Source organism: Ovis canadensis, chromosome 4 (genome assembly GCF_042477335.2).
Source record: "Ovis canadensis isolate MfBH-ARS-UI-01 breed Bighorn chromosome 4, ARS-UI_OviCan_v2, whole genome shotgun sequence".
NCBI classification, from domain to species: Eukaryota; Metazoa; Chordata; class Mammalia; order Artiodactyla; family Bovidae; genus Ovis; species Ovis canadensis.
The window spans coordinates 37020149-37044893 of record NC_091248.1 but is presented as its reverse complement, the minus strand read 5'-3'; the positions used below and the strand labels follow the sequence as shown (position 1 = coordinate 37044893).

General features: G+C 39.0%; 1 protein-coding gene across 6 annotated transcripts in view; it reads left to right on the top strand.

The window, feature by feature from the left end:
- DGKB (diacylglycerol kinase beta) overlaps positions 1–24745 on the top strand; it is an 877599-nt gene that overhangs the window by 824727 nt on the left and 28127 nt on the right. For all 6 annotated transcript variants that reach the window (XM_069587582.1, XM_069587580.1, XM_069587583.1 and 3 more), the window contains 2 exons: positions 14469–14589; positions 18472–18532. In XM_069587582.1, the coding sequence (XP_069443683.1) occupies positions 14469–14589; positions 18472–18532 (182 nt within the window). The remainder of the gene's footprint in view (positions 1–14468; positions 14590–18471; positions 18533–24745) is intronic.

The window sequence follows — 24745 nt, the reverse complement described above, 5'->3', positions numbered from 1 at the left end:
CTGGGCATCATCTTTTCATCCTCATTCTTCATGGAAATAATGTGAAAACTGGGCTTTATTTCTGCCCCTGGGTTTACAGTGAGCCCACTCCTATCCCAAGAAGCCTGCAAACTGCTGACATAGTTTCTTTCCTGTCTTTGACTCTAAGGTGGAAATACTCTTTGCCTCACCTTGTGGAAACCAGAGTTCAGGGCACTGACATTAGTGTTGTGGGTGATAAAAGTCTTGGATCTCTGACTCCAGAAGTCCATATCTTCTGCCAGACTCCCTCAGATCATGGCAAGTTATCATGGTAGCTTTCAAGAAAGGTAAAATCTTAGATACTTCCTTTCTTGATCATGATATACATTCTCTGGCGTAAACTTCTCCTCTCACCTAGGTTCTTTCTAGACACCTGCTCTTTAATTTTTTCTTATTACTCTCATTCTTATTGATGATACTTGCAGAACAGTCTTTTCACTTGCAATTTATAGTAACTTAACATTCTGAACATGCTAGTTTTATTGAATCCTTTACTAAGATAAAAAAAAGGAAAGAACTGAATATCTGAGTACAGTTTTAAGATGCTACCAAATAATTCAATTATTTGACCTCACACTTCCAGCCCAAAAGTATGGATTTATCAGTCCAAAATTAGGCCCTCGGCTCATTTCCCCTGCATGCACTGTTTTATTTCATGCCTGATGACCTTAGTTTGGTGGTCTACACCAGGGAAAAGTTGCAGTTCCTTCCATAGCACTTGTTCGGTAACGTGCACCTTTGCCCTGGGTAGACGTATACCAGCCATGCTCGTCCAACAGAAACCGCTAGTAGGTATCCTTTAAAATGCTCATCGCAGCTATACAAACGCTATTTGAGGGGTAGACATTTCTAATAATATTTTCCCAATAAAATTGATACTCATTCTGCATTTTTACCCAACTAAGAGAAAAAAAAAAAAAAAGAATAGGAACTTTCTGCACAGGAGCTTTAACCTTTCTGGTAGAAGTGGCGATCAGTCCAAACACATTAAAATTCTATTTTCCCTTCCAAGTGTTTGCTGCAGATGACCCCCACTGATCTTAAATATATTTCTGTATCTGTAACTGAATAGAGGTTTTCCGTACAGCATGTTCTAATGGCACTCTGGCCTTTAGCCAACAAGGCACTGAATAAGGCTATTTTTAAAATACAGAAACTGGGAACAGCTGCAGCAATCAAATTTGATAAAAACAGAGAGGAACTTTGCTATTTTTTTTACGGTTTGTCCAAGTTTAGACTTCTTTCATAGAACTGCTTTTGTTCAGCTGTATGAAGGGCTACAAGACCAATACAGTAAAGCATTTTTAAGTAAATAACTTTTCAAAGAATGATACTAAATAGAATAAATTTTCTCTGTGTGGAGGGTATCAATGTGGTAGTACTTTAAACTATTTTTTTAAGGGTATATCTCTTATATGAGGGGGTAGGAGAAGAATGAGTTATGTTAGTAAAGTTTGTGCTACCAAAGAGGTTTTGGTTTCCCCCACACCCAAAGGCAGTCCTTGAAAGGGGAGATAAAGTCCTGTGTTTCTTAGCATTGGAGATCTGAAAGTTTGCATTTGAACTTCTATTGTGTTCTCTAGTGTTTTTAAGGGTGAACATACTTTGAATGTTCCATTTCTACTTTTCCCATTACTATTAGTCATGAATGTTGCTGTGTTTCCTGAAAGATGAATTAATATCAGTGTGGTTCTTTTCTAAAGTTAAAATGACATGCTTTTTAATATGTAAAGAAAAACTTTTTCACAGAGACCTTTTGTACTTATTTGAGTCCCTCAACATGTCTACATACAAGGGCTTATTCTTTAATGTTTTAAAAAATTCAAGCTCTTTGGAAGCTTGTCAGTACATGATTAATAAGTGTCATGAGTTGAATAGACACTGCAAAGCTCCTACACAGTAGTAGGTTACAGGTTCTCGCTTCTAAGTGATCACATGTGTGTAATGGATTTCTCTGCTAACTTCCTAATTGACATGACAAATGATATTGTATTTCTTATAAGTATTTACAAATGGGATTAATTTAAAAATCTCATCCAAATAAAACTACTTATGTCAACATTAATTCAATTTAGTAATCCAGAATGTAATTTAATTCTTCTTCTGTGGCCAGAAAGCCATGAAACAAAATTATCTTACTGCATAAGGAAAAAAACAAGGAGGATAGATAGAAAACAGAAGAATTCAGGTGTATTTTAATCTATACTAACTTGTTAACAGGTAGCATATTAGATACATTACCCCATCTGTCTGTAGTTTATCATAAGCCAAATGAAACAGTGTCTTCTCTGACTTGAATGAATCAAGAAGCGTTCCTCTTTAAATGGTGAGGCAATGATGATTTAAGTGTGTTGTTTCTCAGGGCTTGAGGCTGTCACAGTTCTTGTCTCAGTCCTGTTCCTGTGTCCTGTCCTTGGTTGTTTGGGGCGAGTGGTGGTCCTTGCCCCTGCATAACAGTAAAACTCCTTAAACGCACTCTATGTGACCCCATGGACTGAAGCACACCAGGCTTCCCTGTCTTTTCCTATCTCCTGAAGCTTGCTCAAACTCATGTCTGTTGAGTCAGTAACACCATCCAACCATCTCATCGTCTGTCACCCCTTTCTCCTCCTGCTCTCAATCTTTCCCAGCATCAGGATCTTTTCCAATCAGTCCATTCTTCACATCAGGTGACCAAAGTATTAGAGCTTCAGTTTCAGCAACAGTCCTTCCAATGAATATGTAGGGTTGATTTCCTTTAGGATTGACTGGTTTGATCTTCTTTCCGTCCAAGGGACTCTCAAGAGTCTTCTCCAGAACCATAGTTCAAAAGCATCAATTCTTCAGTGCTCTGGGCTTTATGGTCCAGCTCTCACATCTGTGCATGTCTACAGAAAAAAAACATAATTTTGACTATACTGACCTTTTTCGGCTTAAGTGATTTCAGGATATAATCCTATATCTTAACCACTACCAAAAAGTTCCAAAGAAGATTACTTGGATTTAATTCTGATTAGTCCTGTAGCCTCTTTTCAGAAAACAAACTGCCAGGAGAGTAAGATTTACTTCTGACCAGCAGTACTTTTATGCAAATGGCCTCAGAAAGCACACTAACCCCAATGTATTACTCTTGCTAGGCATATAATATTTATATGTAACCAGGAATAATTGGATATCAAAGCCAGCTCTGTTATACAGGACAATTTTTAGTATAAATCACTATTCCTCACAGTTATATTTGGTCTGTATTTTAATTTGCAAGTGAGTTCCAATGTATGACCATGTTTGTGTTTCACATTTCATTAAAATTAAAGTAAGGAGACTGTTGGACTATACTATTATATTCTATAATAGATTTCAAGAAAATAGCTCATTTTCCTAGTGCTTCTGGAAACTGAATATTAAGATCACATCATGCTCATGCTCAGTTGCTTCAGCCTTGTCTGACTCTTTGCAACCCCATGGCCTGTAGACCATTAGGCTCCTCTGTCCATGGGATTTCCCAGGAAAGAATACTGGAGTGGGCTGCCATTTCCTTCTCCAGGGCATCTTCCCAACCCAGGGATCAAACCCGTGTCTCCTGCGTTGCAGGCAGATTCTTTACCTCTGGGCCACCAGGGAAGGCCAAATATCACATAGTGAAAGTGAAGTCGCTCAGTCGTGTCCGACTCTTTGCGACCCCGTGGACTGTAGCCCATCAGGTTCCTCCGTCCATGGCATTCTCCAGGCAAGAATACTGGAGTGGGTTGCCATTTCCTTCTCCAAGGGAATCTTCCCGACCCAGGGATCAAACCCAGGTCTTCTGTATTGCGGGCAGACACTTTAACCACTGAGCCACAATAAGATCACCGCTGTCCTCTCTTAAGTTGGATTTTAAATTTTTTTTTAATTATTGGAACTACTTATTTCTTAGAAGGTAAGGGTTGGTGATCTTCCTGGTCACTTTAGCCTCTTAGATAGATTCAGTTGCTCAGTTGTGTCCCATTCTTTGCAACTTCATGGACTATAGCCTGCAATGCTCCTCTGTCCATGGAATTCTCCAGGCAAGAATACTGGAGTGTGTTGCCATTCCCTTCTTCAGGGGATCTTCCTGACCCAGGGATCGAACCAGGGTCTCCGGCACTGCAGGCAGATTCTTTACCATCTGAGCCACTAGGGAAGCCTTTAGCCCCTTAGCAGGCTTCAGTGTTGGAATTCAGGATGCCCCCCCAGAAGTTATTCAGACTTTGCTGACATCAGCCCTCATTCATGTGCACTTGCTTTGTTTGGCGATGGCACTAATGCGAGGAGACACGTAAAGTAGTTTGGTTTATGAAAGAGGGCACGGGAAGCATGATGTTGTGAAAACAGCCCCTCACACCCTAATGGCTCATTCACACAGAAAACAAGCATCAGCCTTCAGTCCCTCCTCAAAGCTTAACAGGAACAAACCGACTCAAGACCCCAGAAGCAGCAGTGTTCAGAATCACTGCTAGCTTGTACTCCTAAACCCTACGCCTACATTTACTGATAATACTCATTGCCAGTCATAGCAATAGCTTTCTGTGGGGAGTCTTTAAGCTGGCTCTCTATGGCCTTGTGTATGAAATGTCCATGACTTCTGGGGTTGTGTGTCCTCAGGTGAAAGTCCTCTTTCAAGTATGCCATAATAAAGCGATTGCCAGCCCTGGACCTCTTTGATTGCAGTAGGGCAGTTGTTGACAGTATGCCAGACTACTATGATTCTTGTGTGTGTGGTTTTTGGTTTTTTTGGTTTTTTTTTTTTTTTGGATCCATTTAGGGAAGTTCAGAATGTTAGAATGAAAATACATGAAGTTATAGTCAGCTCTGGCTGGTTGTGTTTTTTGAAAAACAGATGGCTTTAAAAGAGATGATCAAATCTATTCTTTAAAAGTCATTTTTAAAGTCAGGCATGTGATTCTGCTGTGTGTGTGCGTGTGTGTGTGTGTGTGTGTGTGTGTGTATGTGTGTTTCTGTATATACCTTAACTCCTTATTTTTCAGATTTAATCAAAGAATGGGATACTTCACACTGCTAGATTTTCCAAGTAACTCTCCTTAATCCTTTATGTACAACACTTTAACCTTTTTCATTTTTATTTTCTAACCATATTGGATAGAAATTCTTTCAAAAAGTGTTCTGCATGTCTTAGACTTCTTATGAAAATGCTTCTAAGTATAATTCATTTGCATGACCTGGAGTAGTCACAGTGAATGAGAGTTTTATACTATATTATAATTTGGTGACAGCATCTGACCTGATTCAGTGGTATGATTATTAATGGCACCGTTTAGGGTATCATATATTTCTTTGTTGTATTTTTGTCTTTCAGTCACTGATAACATTTAATCAGTTAGTTCTTAACTGTTTTCGATATGCCCAATTACATGGATTTTGGAGTGAAGCAACCTAGTTGGAAAACCATACTATCAACTGTGTGTAAAGACTTGAATAGATAACAGTTTCCTCCTCAAAAAAAAAAAAAAAAAAAGAATACTGGCCTTAAGGTATTGTTGGAAGTCTTAACTGGAAAAATGCCTATAAATCTCTTATCACAAAGTCTTCTCATAGTAGGTGTACCATATACATTATATATATATATATATATATATATGTGTGTGTGTGTGTGTATATATATATATATATATATATAATCTCTATTTCCTTGACAGACTTATAATTGTATCATATGTTCCATGAGATGCTAGAAGATTGCTTTAAAGATACTTTAAAAAGGTCAGTTTTCATTCCAATCCCAAAGAAAGGCAGTGCCAAAGAATATTTAAACTACTGCACAATTGCACTCATCTCACATGCTATCAAAGTAATGTCCAAATTTCCCCAAGCTAGGGTTCAATAGTATGTGAACTGAGAACTTTCAGATGTTCAATCTGGATTTAGAAAAGGCAGAGGAACCAGAGATAAATTGCCAACATCCAGTGGATCATAGAAAAAAGCAAGAGAGTTCCAGAAAAGCATCTACTTCTGCTTTATTAACTATGCCAAAGCCTTTGACTGTGTGGATCACAAAAAGCTGTGGAAAATTCTGAAAGAGATGGGAATACCAGACCACCTTACCTGCCTCCTGAGAAATCTGTATGCAGGTCAAGAAGCAACAGTTAGAAGTGAACAACAACAGTTAGAACATGGAACAAAGACTGGTTCCAAATTGGGAAAGGAGTATGTCAAGGCTGTATATTGTCACCCTGCTTATTTAACTTATATGCAGAATACATCTTGTGAAATGCCAGGCTGGATGAAGCACAAGCTGGAATCAAGATTGCCAAGAGAAATATCAATAACCTCAGATACACAGATGACACCACCCTTATGGCAGAAAGTGAAGAGGAACTAAAGAGTCTCTTGATGAAACTTAAAAAGGACAGTGAGAAAGCTGGCTTAAAACCCACCATTCAAAAAATGAAGATCATGGCTTCTAGACTCATCACTAAATAGCAAATAGATGGAGAAACAGTGGAACAGTGACAAAATTTATTTTCTTGGGCTCCGAAATCACTGCAGATGGTGACTGCAGCCATGAAATTTAGAAACACTTGCTTCTTGGAAGAAAACCTATGACCAACCTAGACAGCATATTAAAAAGTATAGAAATTACTTTGGCAACAAAGGTCTGTTAATCAAAGCTATGGTTTCTCTAGAAAAACTGGATGTGAGAGTTGAACTATAAAGAAAGCTGAGCACCAAAGAATTGATGCTTCTGAACTGTGGTGTTGGAGAAGACTCTTGAGATTTCCTTGGACTGCAAGGAGATCAAAAACAGTCAGTCATAAAGGAAATCAGTCCTGAATGTTCATTGGAAGGACTGATGCTGAAGCTGAAGCTCCAATACTTTGTCTATCTGGTGCATAGAACTGACTCATTGGAAAAGACCCTGATACTGGGAAACATTGAAGGCAAGAGAGAAGGGGACAACAGAGGATGATGGTTGGATGGCATCACCGACTCAATGGACAAGAATTTGACCAAGGTCTGAGAGTTCGTGATGGACAGGGAAGCCTGGCGTGCTACAGTACCTGGGGTTGCAAAGAGTCGGACACTACTGAGTGACTGAACTGCACTGAACTGAACTTGAAACACAGTTCATGTTAATACATTTTTGCTTTAGCTCTCTCCACTCAGCTGCTTTTCTACTTGCATTTTCTAGTTTATGGAGGTTGGAGAAACCAGCTTTATGTTCATGAGGCATATATATAGAAATAGAGCTACCATGTGACCCTGCAATCACACTCCTGGTTATATCTCCAGAGAAAACATGGTTGAAAGGATACATGGACTCATGTTCATTGCAGCACTGTTTAAAATAGCCAACACATGCAAGCAACCTAAATGTCCACTGACAGGAGAATGGATAAAGAAGATGTGGGGTGTGTGTGTACACACACAGATACATAAATACAATGAAATATTAGTCAGCCGTTAAAAGGAGTGAAATAATGACATTTGCACCAACATGGACGGACCTGGAGATTCTCTTACTGAGTGAAATAAGACAGAGACAGAAAGACAAATATCATATGATACCACTTTTGTGTGGAATCTAAAAAATGATAGGAGTGAACTTACTAAACAGAATGAGACTCACAGAGAATGAACTTATAATTGCTGGAGGGAAGAATGGGGAGAAGGGATAGATAGGGAGTTTGGGATGGACATGTACTTGAAAGTGAAAGTGAAGTCGCTCAGTCGTGTCCGACTCTTTGCAACCCCATGGACTGTAGCCTATCAGGCTCCTCCATCCATGGGATTTTCCAGGCAAGAGTGCTGGAGTGGACGGCCATTTCCTTCTCCAGCGGATCTTCCTGACCCAGGAATCGAACCCGGGTCTCCCTCACTGCAGGCAGACGCTTTACTGTCTGAGCCACCAGGGAAGCCACTTACTTACTGCTGTGTTTAAAATGGATAACCAACAAGGACCTACTCTACAGCACATGGAACTTTGTTCAATGTTATGTGGTAGCCTGGAGAGAGAGGAGTTTGGGGGAGAATGGATACGTGTGTGTGTGTGTGTGTGTGTGTATATATATGACTGAGTCCCTTTGCTGTTCACTTGAAACTGTCACAACATTGTTAATCAGCTGTACCCCAGAACAAAACTAAACTGTTTAAGAGTCAATTGGCAGGGACTTCCCTGGTGGTCCAGTGATTAAGAATCTGCCTTGCCATACAGGGGACAAGGTTAGATCCCTGGTGTGGGAACTAAGATCCCACATACCACATTCCATGGAGTGACTGAGTCTGCTCACCACAAGTGAAGATCCCACGTGCCACAACTAAGACCCAGCCAAATAAATTAAAAGTAAAGAATCAATGGGTAATAGACGGACATGCTACAAAGTCATCCTTGAAGCGTTCACTTTAGTGGAGTAATTTCATATACCCCTAGGGGTTTTAAAGTTTATTCTGGATCCTCAGGCATGTTTCAAATGTTTGCTAGCTAAAACAAGCATTGCTGGAAGGCATACAGTCTTAGCCCTTAGAAGGTGCAACTCCATAGTTAGCCTGGTGTCACCTTGGCCAATAAGTCCTTAAGAGTTGTGATATAATTAGCAATTTAGGTGATGACAGAACGTCCTTTCTGAGTCACTGAGTGTACCCCCAGGACATAGCTGGCCTCTGTGCCACAGCATGCTGCTGGACACCATGCACAAAGGAGTGTGCCCTGCCCTGTCTCCCCATCCCTCTCCCTTCAGTACACACTCTATTCAACGAAATGCCAAAATGCTACAACCCACATTCAGTCTGTGTTTGTCATGCATCCTCTTCTGTTCCCTACATATGGCAGTCTGAAACAATTACATAATGAGATGTATTATCAGTGTGTAACTGTCAAAAATGAAGAGCCTAAGCTATGAATAAGTATTATCCATGTATTAGCTGTGCTGCTCCTGTGTTCTCAAATCTATACTGCACTACTGACCTTCAGATTTTCTGTTCATACCCCCAGATTACCTGTATCTCAATATGCAGCACTAGTAATGTTCAGGAAAAGTTATACAAAGTCAAAGGCAGATTAAAGTAGAGTTTCTTACCATATTTGTGCTATAGTCCTCTTTGCCATTCTGGTTAAATCTACTGATTCTTCCTTGGAGTAATGTTTTAAAATTCATTAAAAAATATGTAGGCTTCAAAGGAAACCCATAATTTGAAATGTTAAGACTTCAATTCAGTAATATATGTGCTTCTTTTCTAAATTTTTATTTGAGTATAGTTGATAAACAGTGGTGTGTGGCTCAGACAGTAAAGAATCTGCCTACAATGCAGGAGACCCAGATTTGATCCCTGGGTGGGGAAGATCCCCTGGAGAAAGTGAAAGGGTTAGTCAATCAGTCATGTCCGACTCTGCGACACTGTGGACTATAGCCCGCCAGCCTCTTCTGTCCATGAGATTCTCCAGGCAAGAATACTGGAGTGGGTTGCCGTGCCCTCCTCCAAGGGATCTTCCTGACTCAGGGATTGAACCCATATATCTTATGTCTCCTGCATTCAGGCAGTTTCTTTACCCGCTCAACCATCAGGGAAGCCTTCCAGCATTCTTGAAATCCCATGAACAGAGGAGTCTGGCAGGCTATAGCCCATGGGGTCGCAAAGACCCCATGTTATACGTGTGTGTGTGTGTGTGTGTGTGTGTATCCACTCTTCTTTAGATTCTTTTCCCATATTAATAAATTACTTTTAGAAATCTAGCAGAGGCTTAATAATTATTAAGATGTCAAAGATTATAAAAATAGAATTTTAAATATAAATAGAATTCTTAAATATAAAGTATAAATAGAATTTTTAAATATTGCAACAACTATAATGTGATATGGAAATATGTATGATATCTATCAGTGACAAAGTCAGAGGTATTTCTACCACAACTGTGGTTTCTTGCCTGAATTTATAATTGAAAGAAGTTCTTAATTTTAATTAATGTTGGTAAAAAAGTCATATTTTTCTGCATTCAGAGTCACTGCCCCTGTGTTAAGAATCTTGTTCTACTATACCCAGTTTTTGTTTTCCATGACATCTGTTCCCTCTGAACACCTTTTCTAGACTTTCTATTTTAAAAATGGAAATACTAAATTTGGCAGCTTTCCTTGCCTCTGTTATACCCATGGAGGCATTTGGAAAGATATGTTAACTCTTTCATAAATGTACTGTTTTTCCTCTTCAAAAGTAACATTAAATTGATCAAAAGCACCATTCTCCTTGGAATAGACACACTTCCTAGTATCAAGAGGTCAGGATTTCTCAGTACTCAGCTGGAGACTCTCACAGGTAGACCTCTCACGTGTGTCTTCAGGCCTGCGTGCAACTTTCGCCTTCCTACCTATGACTGAACTTTCACACACAAGAAGGCTAACCAGATGCAATGAATGAGCATAATGTTGAACATTAAGCTGCTCTACTTTCTTTTGTAACAGGGTTATTTAGAAACTCCGGTATTTCACGATCAACAACAAACTGATTATAGGACACCTCACAGTATATGAGTATGGTGAGATTCCATAGTTGAAGTTCTTTTATGAACCAGCACACACACTAAGGAATGAGTGCTCAGACATTATGTCTTTCAGGCAACTGTGATGCCATTAGGATTTATAGAGGCAGTACTAAAGTGAAACCCAGGCTTCCCAGGTGACTCAGTGGGGAAGGAACCTGCCTGCAGAGCAGGAGATGCAGGAGACGTGGGTTTGATCCCTGGGTCAGGAAGATTCCCTGGAGGAGAGCATGGCAACCTACTCCAGTATTCTTGCCTGGAGAATCATTCCCATGGACAGAGGAGCCTCCTGGGCTACAGTTCAAGGGGTCACAGAGAGTCCTACATGACTGAAGAGACTTAGCAGGCACCATGCACTAAAGTTGAAAACATCAGTGGCCAGAAATAGTTACTATTTCACTCAAGCAGTCAGGCAGAGCTTGCTTGGCACTTTCTTTCTAAAGGTCTGAATAATAAACATTGTAGGCTTTCTGGGCCACGTGCTTCCTGCTGCAGCCACTCTCTTCTGCCATTATAGTGTGAAAACAGACATAGACGAAACCTAAACTAACCGGGGTCTGCTTCCAATAAAAGCTAATTAATGAATGCTGAAGTTTGAATTTAATGTATTTTCAGCTGTCACAATGTATCAATTTTTTTCCCATTTGTCAACATGTAAAAACTGTTCTTGCAAGCCATACATAAACAGACAGTGGGCTTGATTCAGTTCATGAGCTCAAAGCAAATAGCCACATAGCAAACCAATTAAGGAGGATCTGGTTGGTTATGCCATCTCAAGGGGACCTGTGCTTAAAATAAATTTTAGCTAGAATGTGAAGTGAGGAAGTTTTTGATGTTTCTAGATGATACCACAGGTAGAAATAGAATTCAAAATTATGTCGAAATTATCTTTGTCTGAAGTCAGTGAAGACACTGCCCCCAAAGATAGTAGGTAAGAGGCAGCATTTGTATATAAAATTGTTGTGTTATGGGAGCAAATTTGTGCAGCACAAATTAGGATTTCCTTTTTTGTGAATGCTTAATTAGAAGGAATATGTTGTTAATTTTGCACTAGTCAATATACCACTATTTCTATACAGTTCTTTGTGTTAGCAAGAACATAAAAGGTTGAATGCCTACATCTTCTAAATCTATAAGCAGAGCCTTCATTACCAGTGATTAATGGTAGAACTGATTTTTGGAGCATTTTTGCAGGGAGAAAAACAAAGACAAATTAAAAGAAAGAAAAAAAATCAGAAAGAGGGTGGTAGACAGTAGCAATATGGTGTAGATGTAGACAGTCCCTGTGATTCATGGAAAAGTTAGGGCTCACAGATTAACTCTGTCGTGAGAAAGTATTTCATTTCTTGTAGAACAGTTTCCATCCACCAGATCATTACAGAAATCAGTGTAAAATTTCACCTATTTAAGAACCAAGCAGTGGAAAATACAGAATACTGAACACGAACTTCATTTTTGTGGTGGTTGCTGTTGTTGTTGTTGTTTTATAAATATCACCAGACACACATCTGGGGTTTTAGTGCTTGCCACAGTGCAGTTTTCTGGTTGACATATATCTAAGAAATGCGTATATTAACACCCAGGCTATAGAGCCAAGCACATTTTAGTGCCGGCTACAGCTGAAAGAATATGTTTCCATTCCTTGTCCATCTGTTCTTGGCAACATAAATTTTAACTAGAAACACAGAATAAGTTTGATGAGAAATCAGTCTAAATATCGTTTAGAACAGCAAGGTGAATGCTCTAACATACTATGACTGGTTAGCATTTGATTCAGTAGCTGGATAGCTGTGTCCACATGTGAAGAAATCTCCTGCTGCAGCTAGAGCTTAAAGTTTAAAACACAATGGTTTTTAAAAGTCAGCTCAGTTCAAAAACGTACAGTGGATTGGTCACACATTGTGTTTTCAGAGCTTAGATAAAATGTGCCAAAGATCATGGGCCTAACAAATTTTGAGGTTTCAAAGTGCTCCTTACCACACATATGAACAACACTGAAAATATATCATTCATCTCTCTGAACTTTGTGCTAAAATGGATTCACTAGTGGGAAATGAGGACTTTCTGTACAAAATGGAGTACATACAACACACATATGCTGGTTTTGCTTCAAGTCCACGCTCAGCTATGACTAGTTATCACACAGTTAACTTGTATAATCATATCTTACCTTATACCACTCTATTCCACCCCTCCAGCTCTTTTTGCTACTGAAAACAATATTAAGCAATTTATTTGCATTTGAAAACACATGGGATTACATGAAAATATCATGATAGAGAAGGACCATATATGTACACCTAAAATTTTTCCTTCAAATCAAGGGTTCGGGCATTCTGAGTCAGGTAAGTGAGTGGAGGGGCTGTGTGCCACAGTTGTGCTCTTTAGGGTTTTACTGATAACAACTATCTCCTCTGCTACTCTGGAGAGTGAAAGTTTGCAGGTTGGAAAGGGACCTTGCAGCTCACGCAGACACCACTGTCACTCCCTCAATAAGAAATACTTCTATCAGTTTTATTTTATTTTATTTTATTTTTTATTTTTACTTTATTTTACTTTGCAATACTGTATTGGTTTTGCCATACATTGACATGAATCCACCACGGGTGTACATGCGTTCCCAAACATGAACCCCCCTCCCACCTCCCTCCCCATAACATCTCTCTGGGTCATCCCCGTGCACCAGCCCCAAGCATGCTGTATCCTGCGTCGGACATAGACTGGCGATTCGATTCTTACATGATAGTATACATATTACAATGCCATTTTCCCAAATCATCCCACCCTCTCCCTCTCCCTCTGATTATCTCTCTTTGGTATGGCTGATTCACCAAATATAACATTATGATTACACCTTAGATTTTGGCTCTGTCACTTCGTCTTTATGTTAATATAAATAAATTGAGTTAACTTCTCTGATTTTCAGCTTCTCCGTCTGTAAATTCTAATAATCATATTTGTCGTAAATTGGTTTTGCCAGGGGAGCAAGTGAGATGATATGGAGTGAGTGCTTAGTCAGTGACAGGTACTTTGGAAACACTCGACAAGCGATACCTAAGACTGTTAGCCTTTTTTTTTTTTCTACTGTCCTCTGGTTAAAAAAAAAAAAAGAAAAAACACTGTATTAATATGGTGATAATTATCAAACCTACTCTAGAATTTGGTAGCATATTCTTTACCATCAGGAAAACATTTCTGTTTTCAAGGTCAAGAAAAATTGCACAAGTTTACCTATGACTGTGGCATAAAGAACGTGCCTGCCAATCCAGGAGACATAAAAGAGATGTGGGTTCAATCCCTAAGTTGGAAATATCCCTTGAAGGAGGGCATGGCAACTCACTCCAGTATTGTTGCCTGGAAAATCCCATGGTCAGAGGAGTTTGGCAGGCTGTATAATCCATAGGGTTGCAAAGATTTGGACACAACTGAAGCAATTTAACCCGCACGTGGACAAGTCACTCAGTGCCTTAATGCCTCATCTTCTTATCTTTAAAATAAGAAACTTTAATTCCATGATCTCTAAGATCTTTTGTCAGAGTAATTCAACAAAATCATGTTTGACAGCATGTCCTCATACTTTATTTATAATACTGAAATGTGTATTTGCTGCCAAATGTCTGATGTGGGGGGTATAAATGTTCCAAATATACATGTGGAATAACGTTAAGTTTGTTGATGTTAAAGCTACTGGTATATTTTTTGGCATTATTTGGCTCAGAATCCTTTCTTCCCATTTTGTTGTAGAATAAGCTGACAGCACATCTTTCCCCACAGGGCCTCAGGATTTGCTTAAACTGAGAGTTTCAGAAGAAGACAGACCATCTTTTTGTTACTTTTAGTATGGTATCTGAAACAGAGAAGCCTTCTTTCTCAAGAAGCTTTTATTTTTCATTTCCATAATGTCTAATGGCACGGCATTGTATGCATATGCACTGTAATTTACAAGGCTTCTGTTTCCTTTCAGATCTGAGTGATCAGCTGCTGGAGGTGGTTGGCTTGGAAGGAGCCATGGAGATGGGGCAGATATACACAGGACTGAAGAGCGCTGGGCGGCGGCTGGCTCAGTGCTCCTCTGTTGTCATCAGGTAGCCCTTTCTCTGTAATTCAGCAAGGAGGCTGACATGTGAAAAGTGAAGTGGAAGTGTTAGTCACTCAGTCACGTCTCACTCTTTGTGACCCCGTGGTCTGTAGCCTGCCAGGCTTCTCTGTGCCTGGGATTCTCCAGGCAAGAATATATAGTGGGTGGCCATTCCCTTCTCCAGAGGATCTTCCTGACCCAGGGATTCAATCCCCAGTCTCCTGCATTGCAGGCGGATTCTTCACTGTCAAGCCACCGGAGATGGCATAGCTACAAATTATTTAGATTAATGTTATACAAGATTTTGATAATGATTTTGTTTCATCTATACATTGTTGTCAATGATTAATACTGATACCTTTTAAAATAATGGAAATTGACAGAATTTATAAAGATTTGATTCACTGTTACTTATCATGTTCGTTGGAATTTGATAACCTTTTGTTGAGACCATGGATACAATTCTAACATACAAATTCTACCTCCTCTAGTCTGGTACACACCGGGTTGAATCTGCAGAAGCACTGAAGTATCTAATATGCAAACTACCCAGTGAAAATGCTGTTAAGGCATCATTAACATACATTCTTTCATGAAGTCCACCATTGCTTCTATAAATTAAATAATGAATTATTATGAAGTAAAATTTTATATGTATATTGCATTTAAATCTTTTGAAAACCCTTTTTTCAAAATTATGCCAGTAAAACAAAACTCTAATATTACCCTACCATGAAACTACAGATTATAGCACAGATATAACTGATGTTATATTAACATATATGAAAGAGTTAATACTGGAAAATGTGAGATAGCAAACACCTTTCCTCCACGTTTGCAATGTGGGATTGCATGGAAACAAGGAGGCTCGTTTTGCTGTTGTTCTTGTTCAGTCACACAGTCATGTCTGACTCTTTGCCACCCCATGGACTACAGCACACCAGGCTTCCCTGTCCTTCACTATGTCCGTGAGTTTGCTCAAACTCATATCCATTGAGTCAATGATGCCATTCAACCATCTCATCTTCTGAGGCCCTTTCTCCTTTTGCCTTCTATCTTTCCCAGAATTAGGGTCTTTTCCAGTGAGTGGCTCTTCACATCTGGTGGCCAAAGTGTTGGAGCTTCATCGTTTACATCAGTCCTTCTAGTGAATATTCAGGGCTGATTTCATTTTGAATTGACTGGTTTGATCTCCTTGGAGTCCATGGGACTCTCAAGAGTCTTCTCCAATACCATATCTCAAAAGCATCAATTCTTCAGCATTCAACTTTCTTTATGGTCCAGCTCTCATCCATGCATGACTACTGGAAAAAAACAAACCTTTGACTATACAGACCTTTGCTGGCAGAGTGATATCTCTGCTTTTCAATATGCTGTTTAGGTTTGTCATAGCTTTTCTTCCAATGAGCAAGCATCTTAATTTCATGGCTGCAGTCATTGTCTGCAGTGATGTTGGAGCCCAGGAAAATAAAGTCTGTCACTATTTCCATTTTTTCCCCATCTATTTGCCATGAAATAATGGGATTGGATGCCATGATCTTCGTTATTTGAATGTTGAGTTTTAAGCCATTTTTCACCATGCTCTTTAATCTTCATCAAGGAGTCCTTTAGTTCCTCTTTGCTTTCTGCCATTAGGGTGGTGTCATCTACATATCTGAGATTATTGATATTTCTTCTGGCAATCTTGATTCCAGCTTGTGCTTCATCCAGCCCAGCATTTAACATAATATACTCTGTATAGAAGTTGAAAAAGCAGGGTGACAATATGCAATCTTGACATACTCCTTTCCCAGTTTGGAACCAGTCTGTTGTTCCATGTCTAAGTCTAACTGTTGCTTCTTGACCTGCATGTAGGTTTCTCAGAAAGTAGGTCAGGTGGTCTGGTATTCCCATCTCTTGAAGAATTTTCCAAAGTTTGTTGTGATCCACACAGTCAAAGGCTTTAGTGTAGTCAATGAAGCAGATGTTTTTCTGGAACTCTCTTGCTTTTCCTATGATCAACAGATATTGGCAATTTGATCTCTGGTTCTTCTGCCTTTTCTAAGTCCAGCTCGTATATCTGGAAGTTCTCGGTTCATATACTGCTGAAGCCTAGCTTGAAGGATTTTGAGCATTACGTTGCTAACATGAAATGAGTGTAATTGTGCTGTAGTTTAAACATTCTTTGGCATTGCCCTTCTTTGCAATTTAAATGAAAACTGGCTTTTTCCAGTCTTGTGGTCCTGAGTTTTCCAAATTTGCTGACATATTGAGTGAAGCACTTTCACAGCACTGTCTTTTAGGATTTGAAATAGCTCAGCTGGAATTCTATCACCTCCACTAGCTTTGTTCGTAGTGATGCTTCCTAAGGCCCACTTGACGTTACACTCTAGGATATCAGGCTCTACAGGAGTGACTACATCATTCTGATTATCCGAGTAATTAAGACCTTTCTTATAAAGTTCTTCTGTGTATTCGTACCACCTCTTCTTAATGTCTTCTGGTTCTATTAGGGCCATACTCTTTCTGTCCTTTATTACACCCATCTTTGCATGAAATGTTCCCTTGGTATCTCTAATTTTCTTGAAGAGATCTCTAGTCTTCTATTGTTTTCCTCTGTTTCTTTTCATTGTTCACTTAAGAAGGCTTTTTCACCTCTCCTTGCTATTCTTTGGAACTCTGCATTCAGAGTTTCATTCTTTCCCTTTCTCCTTTGCCTTTCACTTCTCTTCTTTTCTAAGCTATTGGTAAAACCTTCTCAGAAAACTGTTTTGCCTTCTTGCTTTTATCCCCCCGCTTTGGGATGATTTTGGTCACCGACTCCTATACACGAGTACAAACTTTCAACCATAATTCTTCAGGCACTCTATCAGATCTAATCCCTTGAATTTATTTGTTACTTCCACTATATAATCATAAAGGATTTTCTTTAGGTCATACTGAAGGGCCTACTGGTTTTCCTAAACCCTGAATTTCACAATGAGGAGTTCATGATCTGAGCCACAGTCAGTGCCTAGTCTTTTTTTGCTGACTGTATAGAGCTTCTCCATCTTCAACTGGAAAGAATATAATCAGTCTGATTTCGGTATTGACCATATGGTGATATACACGTGTAGAGTCATCTCTTGTGTTGTTGAAAGGGTTAGCTCTTGGCAAAACTCTGTTAGGCCTTGCCCTACTTCATTTTGTACTCCAAGGACAAACTTGCCTGTTACTCTAGGTATCTCTTGACTTCCTACTTTTGCATTCCAGTCACCTGTGATGAAAAGGACATCTCTTTTTGGTGTTAGTTCTAGAAGGTCTTATGGGTCTTCTTAGAACCACTTAGCTTCAGCTTCTTCAGCACTAGTGTTTGGGGCATAGACTTGGATTAGTGTAATGTTGAATGGTTTGCCTTGGAAACAAACCAAGTAACTCGGATTGTGTCATTAACTGTACACCCTACATTTGTCTTTTGTTATCCAGAATTTTTTGTGTATATCATCACAGGAAGCATTTAACATTCCTGTAACTAAGATACAGGGTATTCATTGATAGTCAAGGTTTGTGCTCAGTCATATCCAGCTCTTTATGATCCCATGGACTGTAGCCCACCAGCCTCCTCTGTCCATGTGATTCTCCATGCAAGAATACTGGAGTGGGCCACCACCTTCTCCTCCAGGGAAATCTTCCTGGCCCAGGGATTGAACCTGCATCTCCTGAATTGGCAGGCAGATTCTTCACCATTGATCCTCCTGGGGACCCCAAGTCAAGAGCTGAAGTTCCTTTTGTAAAAGACAACTTGAGAACAGAGCCCAGCTTTTACCATATTTGTATTCCCTGGTCTCATCATTTTATATGGGACATATAGTCTGCTGTATAAAGTATTTCTGTGCTAGACTTGGATTTTTTTTTTTTTTTGTTCCTCCAGGACCAGCAAGTCTCTGCCAATGCAGATTGATGGGGAACCATGGATGCAGACCCCATGCACTGTGAGTCCAGAGTAATTAAAACCTTATGTCACTTTCCTGTTTGTTTCCCAGATATTATATCCTGCCATAGCTAACTAATCATATACTCCTATAAGTAGATAATCACCATACCTAAGCTTTGGACCTATCACCAAGTGCCTTTTTTGTTGTTTTTTATATGAGCCATTGCATTCAGGTATTAGGCAATGTATGCCTTTGCCAATGATTTAAGAGTTGAATGCTTATGTTAGCCAGAGTGTAATCTTTAGATACCATAGTTATCTATATATAGCCACATATAACCACAGTTATAAACGTGAAACTAAACAAATTTGTTAAGGTTTCTCTTAACCTTTCTTGTAATTATTTCCGAACACCTTATAAGAAAAATATTTATGGGACCTTCAGACATGATTCTTCCTAAATGTATTACTCATCTCTTCTTTGCCTCCAATTGGAATTTGAGGGCTTCCTTATACAGAAAAACTCCATTATAGTTGTTCTCTCCGTATGAGATATTTTTTAATTTAGACATTTAGACCTTGCTAAATTTCATTTTTATAGTGAATATTTTATTACATTTCAAAACTATGTTAGGTGCTAATCTTGGCACTAAAAATAGAAACTGATCACATAATAAAACATTGGAGTAATAAGAACATGAAATAGAATGTATTCAATAATATAATTGTCCTCAAGGAACTTACATTCTGATAATAGATTAAGTAAATTAATAAATCAATAAATATAGACAAACATGCATAATATAACTTTTGATTGCAAGAGTTATGAAATATGATGAAGAGGAACTAAAGATGGAGCATGAAAAAGACAACTTCAGGTAAGTGTGTCTGGGAGGTCTTTTTCAAAGAAGAATCCAAAAGCTCAGTGTGTTAAATAGTAAGAGGGACAGTGTGACCAAAGTTTTAGATGTAGGGTGAGAGTGTAAGAGGCGAAGTAGAAAAGATGGGCAGGAGACAGATAGAGTAGAAAAAAATGATGGTGAACAATTAACGTGTGGTTCAGAGTACGCTAGGAAGCTGTTGAAGGCTTCACGCATCATCTGATTTACATTCTTAAAGTTCACTTAACTGCTATGTGGAGGATGGATTGCATTGAGTAGCAACTGGGACATAGGGTTCAACAAAGTGCTCTGCTCTTGGACAGCAATAGTGGCTAGGACGTGGATGGATTTGAGGTACATTCTGGACGTGAAAGAGGGAGAATTTGTTAATGAGTTCCCTTGGGATGAGGGATAGGAATGAGGGAAGGAGATGAATCATGCAGGTAGCTGCCATCTGAGAATAACAGCACCATTTACTCTGCAGTTTAGATTGGGAGGGAAGCGGTGTAAGGAGTGACAAGGTAGGTCTTATTGTTTAGTTGCCCAGCCTGTCAGACTCTCGACAACTCCATGGACTGTGGCCTGCCAGGCTCCTCCGTCCATCGGATTTCACAGGCAAGAATACTGGAGGGGGTTGCCATTCCCTTCTCCAGGGTATCTTCTCAACCCAACAATCAAACCCGCATCTCCTGCATTGGCAGCTGATTCTTTACCTCTGAGCCACCAAGGAAGCCCCAGGTTAGGTCTTAATCTTTAATACAAGCATTGTGCCAATGTGCTGGTGTTTCATGGTTATAGGTGAGTGTTGTGTTGGGTGTTTTTTTAGAGGAATAATTGACATACAACATTACTTATTAAATATTCACACAAACTCTAAATAACATATATCACCATTTTTCAGAGGGAGAAAACTGTGTCATTAGAAGGTCACATAACTTACTCAAGGTCAGATATGTAGCACATATGGAACTCTAACCCAGGACTCTTTCATCATTCATTAATCACTAGTTTTTGGCTACCAATTCCAGAAGCACAGCTTAGCATATAATATGGGAGTTTGGGGTTTTACCTTTCCATTGGTTTTGACTCTAAAGCATTTGGCTCATCAATCTTTGGTATAGCACATAAGTGTGACTTTTTGTTTACTGCTGGCATATTTCTTGTAGTTAATTGGCCCCAAGTGTGTGAAATCTACTAATTCTATAATAATGATGTAAGACAAACTTGCAAAAAGTCTTTCGAGGATGGCAATTTCTTATGCCTTCTCGTATCTCTGTGCTTGATTCCAAGTATGTTTTAAAAATCTCCTGTTCCTCCTTTTACCAGCAAGTGTATATTTACATCTTGTTTCTTATTCTTTACTCTCCCTGTGACCTTTACACCTGTACACTCACATGCATATTAAAGGTCTTGTTACTGTTGCTGCCAGTGGTGGTGGTGATACGCTGATTGCAGAGACTGGGATGGTGGTCTCTGGTGGTCATGGTGAAGCTTGTGGTGATGGTCGTTCTGATGATGTTGGTGCTAGTGGTGATGACGGCCAGTGGTGGTCAAGATGAACTGGGAGAGGTGCTATCAGTGTTGGTGGTGCTCATGGTCACAGTGGTGGTGGTGATTGTGGTCACGATGCAGGATGGTAGTGGTAGTAGCAGTCTTCTTGTTTTAATGAAACGTCACTGGTCTTCAGTCTGGGTCACAAAAGAATAAATGAAAGACAGTGAAACCAAACAGCTTCCGTGAGTACCCTGCATTGTTCTGGACTCTTCTCAGAGAGAAGCGAGATTTAGTCCCTGTGCCATGTTTTAAATCAACAAAGATTAATGGCAACAGTAATATATAACATTTATTAAGCTTTTACTTTGTGCCACTTGACCTGTATTGACACATTGAATTCTCACAGAAAGCATATAATAAGCATCATTTTATGGGTAAAACAGCTGAGGCAGACAAAGGTTAGTTTGCCTGATTCCACACATAGTAAGCGGCAGAGTAGAAGCTAAAATGCAGTTAGCCTGGCTCTGCTGTCCGTCTCCTTCATGGCTGCTCACCACCTAAGAAGGCCCCAGGCCATCCCTGTGGCCTGCCACGCTAGAGCATGACCTTTGCTATTAATAAATCACCTTCTGCCTCTCCCCAGCCAACAGATGAAGTCTGTTATCTATTAAAATCTAATGAATATTTTATAATACTTATAGCATATTCCACACAAGCTTTTCTAATGACTCTTTTGTTAACTTTCTCTCAAAGAATAATAAGATATTCATTTCAGCTATTAATTATCATGATCTAAACAATGGTTAAATTAGTAACAAGTTTTATATAATGTCTACTTCAGTTTTCACTCTGTGTAATCTCTTATTCATTTAAGACATTTATTGCAGTCTACACAGTGGGCCAAGAACTGTACTAGACTATGGCTCATTATTGTTATTTCACATTCTGGCATACCCTCTTTTTCCTAGAACCACATGGAAATCTGAACTTTAAATTTCATTTTAACTATAGAGAATATTTAGTATTCATAGCATTGGTATGGTTGGACTAAAGAGTGTTCTTTGCTTCACTTGAATAACACGTTGTTCCTCTTACAGAACATAAAAATGATAGCATGTTCAAATTCTTTGCTGAATTTAAATATCCATAAGCTGATACTCAATTTATGAAGGGATTGTTTTAGATATAATTTTAGAGCATAGCAGAAGTTCTGCTTTTCTGTAAGTGAAATATTTAAAATAGAAAAGCAAGTGACAAATAGGTCTTGACTCTTCAATCAATGAACACTTTTTAAAAACCAGAGTAATACAAATTCTGGAGATGGATGTGGTGATGGTTGCCCAGTAGCATGAATGTACTTAGTGCAATTGAACTATATATTTTAAAATGATTACAGTGGTGAACTCTACATTACATATGTTGTACCACAATTTTTAAAAAAAAGCAATTGAAAAAAATTAAGGTGATATTCACTTACAGATTTTACCAATTCTAAGTTCAACTATCAGGTCGGGGGCTGGGGGGAGGGGAAAGCAAGAGTTTAAAGCTATCTCTTCAAATGTATGCTTTGCAATTATTTTTATGATTATCAACTTACTATAAAGTAGTCAACAGAAACTTGTTAGTTATGCCTGTGTTCACAGTTTTGTAAGAGTCACTGAGTTAATGGAGAATAGATTTTAACCATTTAACAATTGTTGTTGTTCAGTTGCCAAATCGTGTCAGACTCCTTGCGACCCCATGGACTGCAGCATGCCAGGCTTCCCTGTCCCTTACCACCTCCCGGAGTTTGCCCAGGTTCATGTCTGTTGAATCGGTGATGCCATCCAACCATCTAATCTTCTGTTGCATAAGCATGACAAATTAAAGACACAGTTGATTCTAGAAGACATTATGTTGAAGCAGTTTATGAAGAGCCTTTCTTCAGGGTGGAGTCTAGAACTTAACTATGCTCCCCTTCCTATCTTCTTCCTCCCCAGTCCTTCTCCCTGAGGACTTGGTATATACCGACTTTGTTGTCAGTATGTTCTCATTGTGGGAAGAAAAAAAAGAATAGTTTCAATAGGAGAAAAGGGAGAGTAGTAATGTATGAGAGGTCATGTACTAGGTCAGATTTCGTATTGGATCTGCACACCCAGCCCTCCCACCCCAATTTATTACAAGTGATGGGTGCCTAATTTAAGTTTCATTAAGTGAGGAGCAATCATACCAAGCCTTAAATTCAATGTAACCAAGATGGACTCTCCATGCACCTTCTTCCATCTCCTCCCCAGCCACTAATAATGACTTTTTCTTAAGTTCCTTAATTCCTATCCTTCCTTTCACCATATTGAGCTAATGGAGCTCAGTGTTCGTTTCCTAAGCTAGAAACATAAGGTCATCCTGTACTTCTCTTCACACACTAAAATTCAGTATCTGTGCACACTTGATCAAGTGTCATACTTCCGGGTCTTTTCTTTTAATCCCTACCACCATTGTCCTGGATTTGGCCCATTTCATTTCTCTCTCTCATCAGGTACCTCATCAGTCTTTCCCCCTCTCCATTTTTTTTTTCTATTTAAATCCATCCTTAGCTTTTCTACCAAAATGATCACTATAAAATACTAATCTCACCCTGGCACTCTTCTAATTAAAATATTTAATTACTTTCTATCTGATAAAGTATATTTGAATCAAGCTTCCTGTTTCATTGCAGTCATCAATTACTTCTTTTTGCTATTTTCATATACTTTGCTTTTGCCCAAATAAACTTTTCTTTGTCTTCAGTTGAATTATACAACTTGTCTTTTGAGACTCATTTCATGCTTCCACTCTTCCTTTTTTGAATATCACCCCTCCTTTCATTCCATCTCATCTCTGATCCCTGCTAATCTAAAAACTCAGCCCCAGTGCTATATGGCTTTATCAAAGAGCTTCCCATGTTAAACTGAAATCATTGGGTTTTTGACTAGCTTCTTGGTAGACATAAGCTTACTGAGTGAGGTCAGGCACTATGATTTTGGTCAACTCTCTACCTCCAGAGAATACCACTGTGCCTCATACATCATTAGTGGCCAACACCATGCGTATTTTGAGTTTGTGTTCCTTAACTAATTCTTGGAGAAGTATAACAATTTTGAAAAATGCTTTCTACTAAATCTTTCACTGTACATAATATAGGTTGGCTAGAAATTCATTCTCATACTTTTCATATATACATACATGTAAAAGTTATTTTAAGTTATCTTTATTCATTACATTCTCAAAGCAAAGAATTTTGAATATACCAGGAAGAAATACTTTCTTAACCTTAAAAGGCTTAATCTCTGTTTCCTGATATAGGACAATTAAATTTCTTGGGCCACTTCCTTCTGTATTATCAATTATGTATTCATTTTACACATTGTATAGGCTGCATTCTGTTAATATGTTGAAATATTAATAGTCATATGTGAATTATTACTTGTGTTACTTTTATGAAAAGTAATGCCAAAGAGGTTGTAATGCAATATCACTCTGGGTGCTTTATGTATGATTAATTCAGAAAGGATGCCTGAAACTTTCTTCCATGTGGTAGAGGATGGGAAGGAAGTCAAGAAAACATCATGAACTAAATGGTGAAATGACCACAGGTGAAATATGAAGGTGATAGCTGAAGTCAAGGCAACTTCTAGTGAAGGCGTTTACAAGTGTTTTGGTCCTGCTTAGCCTTTTTTAAATACCTTCCTTTGTATGATAATTCTCAGGACTCTGACCTACTTGCCCAATCTCAGCCTCTAATATTAAATACCTTCAACACTCGACTCAGCCCTGACTCTGTAGTCAGCCAATCCCAGCCAATCCCTGCCAAGCCTGGTAGTCTTGCTGCGTGATCCCTAGTATTTGTGGGACTCATACTTGCTCACTGAGTGCCCATG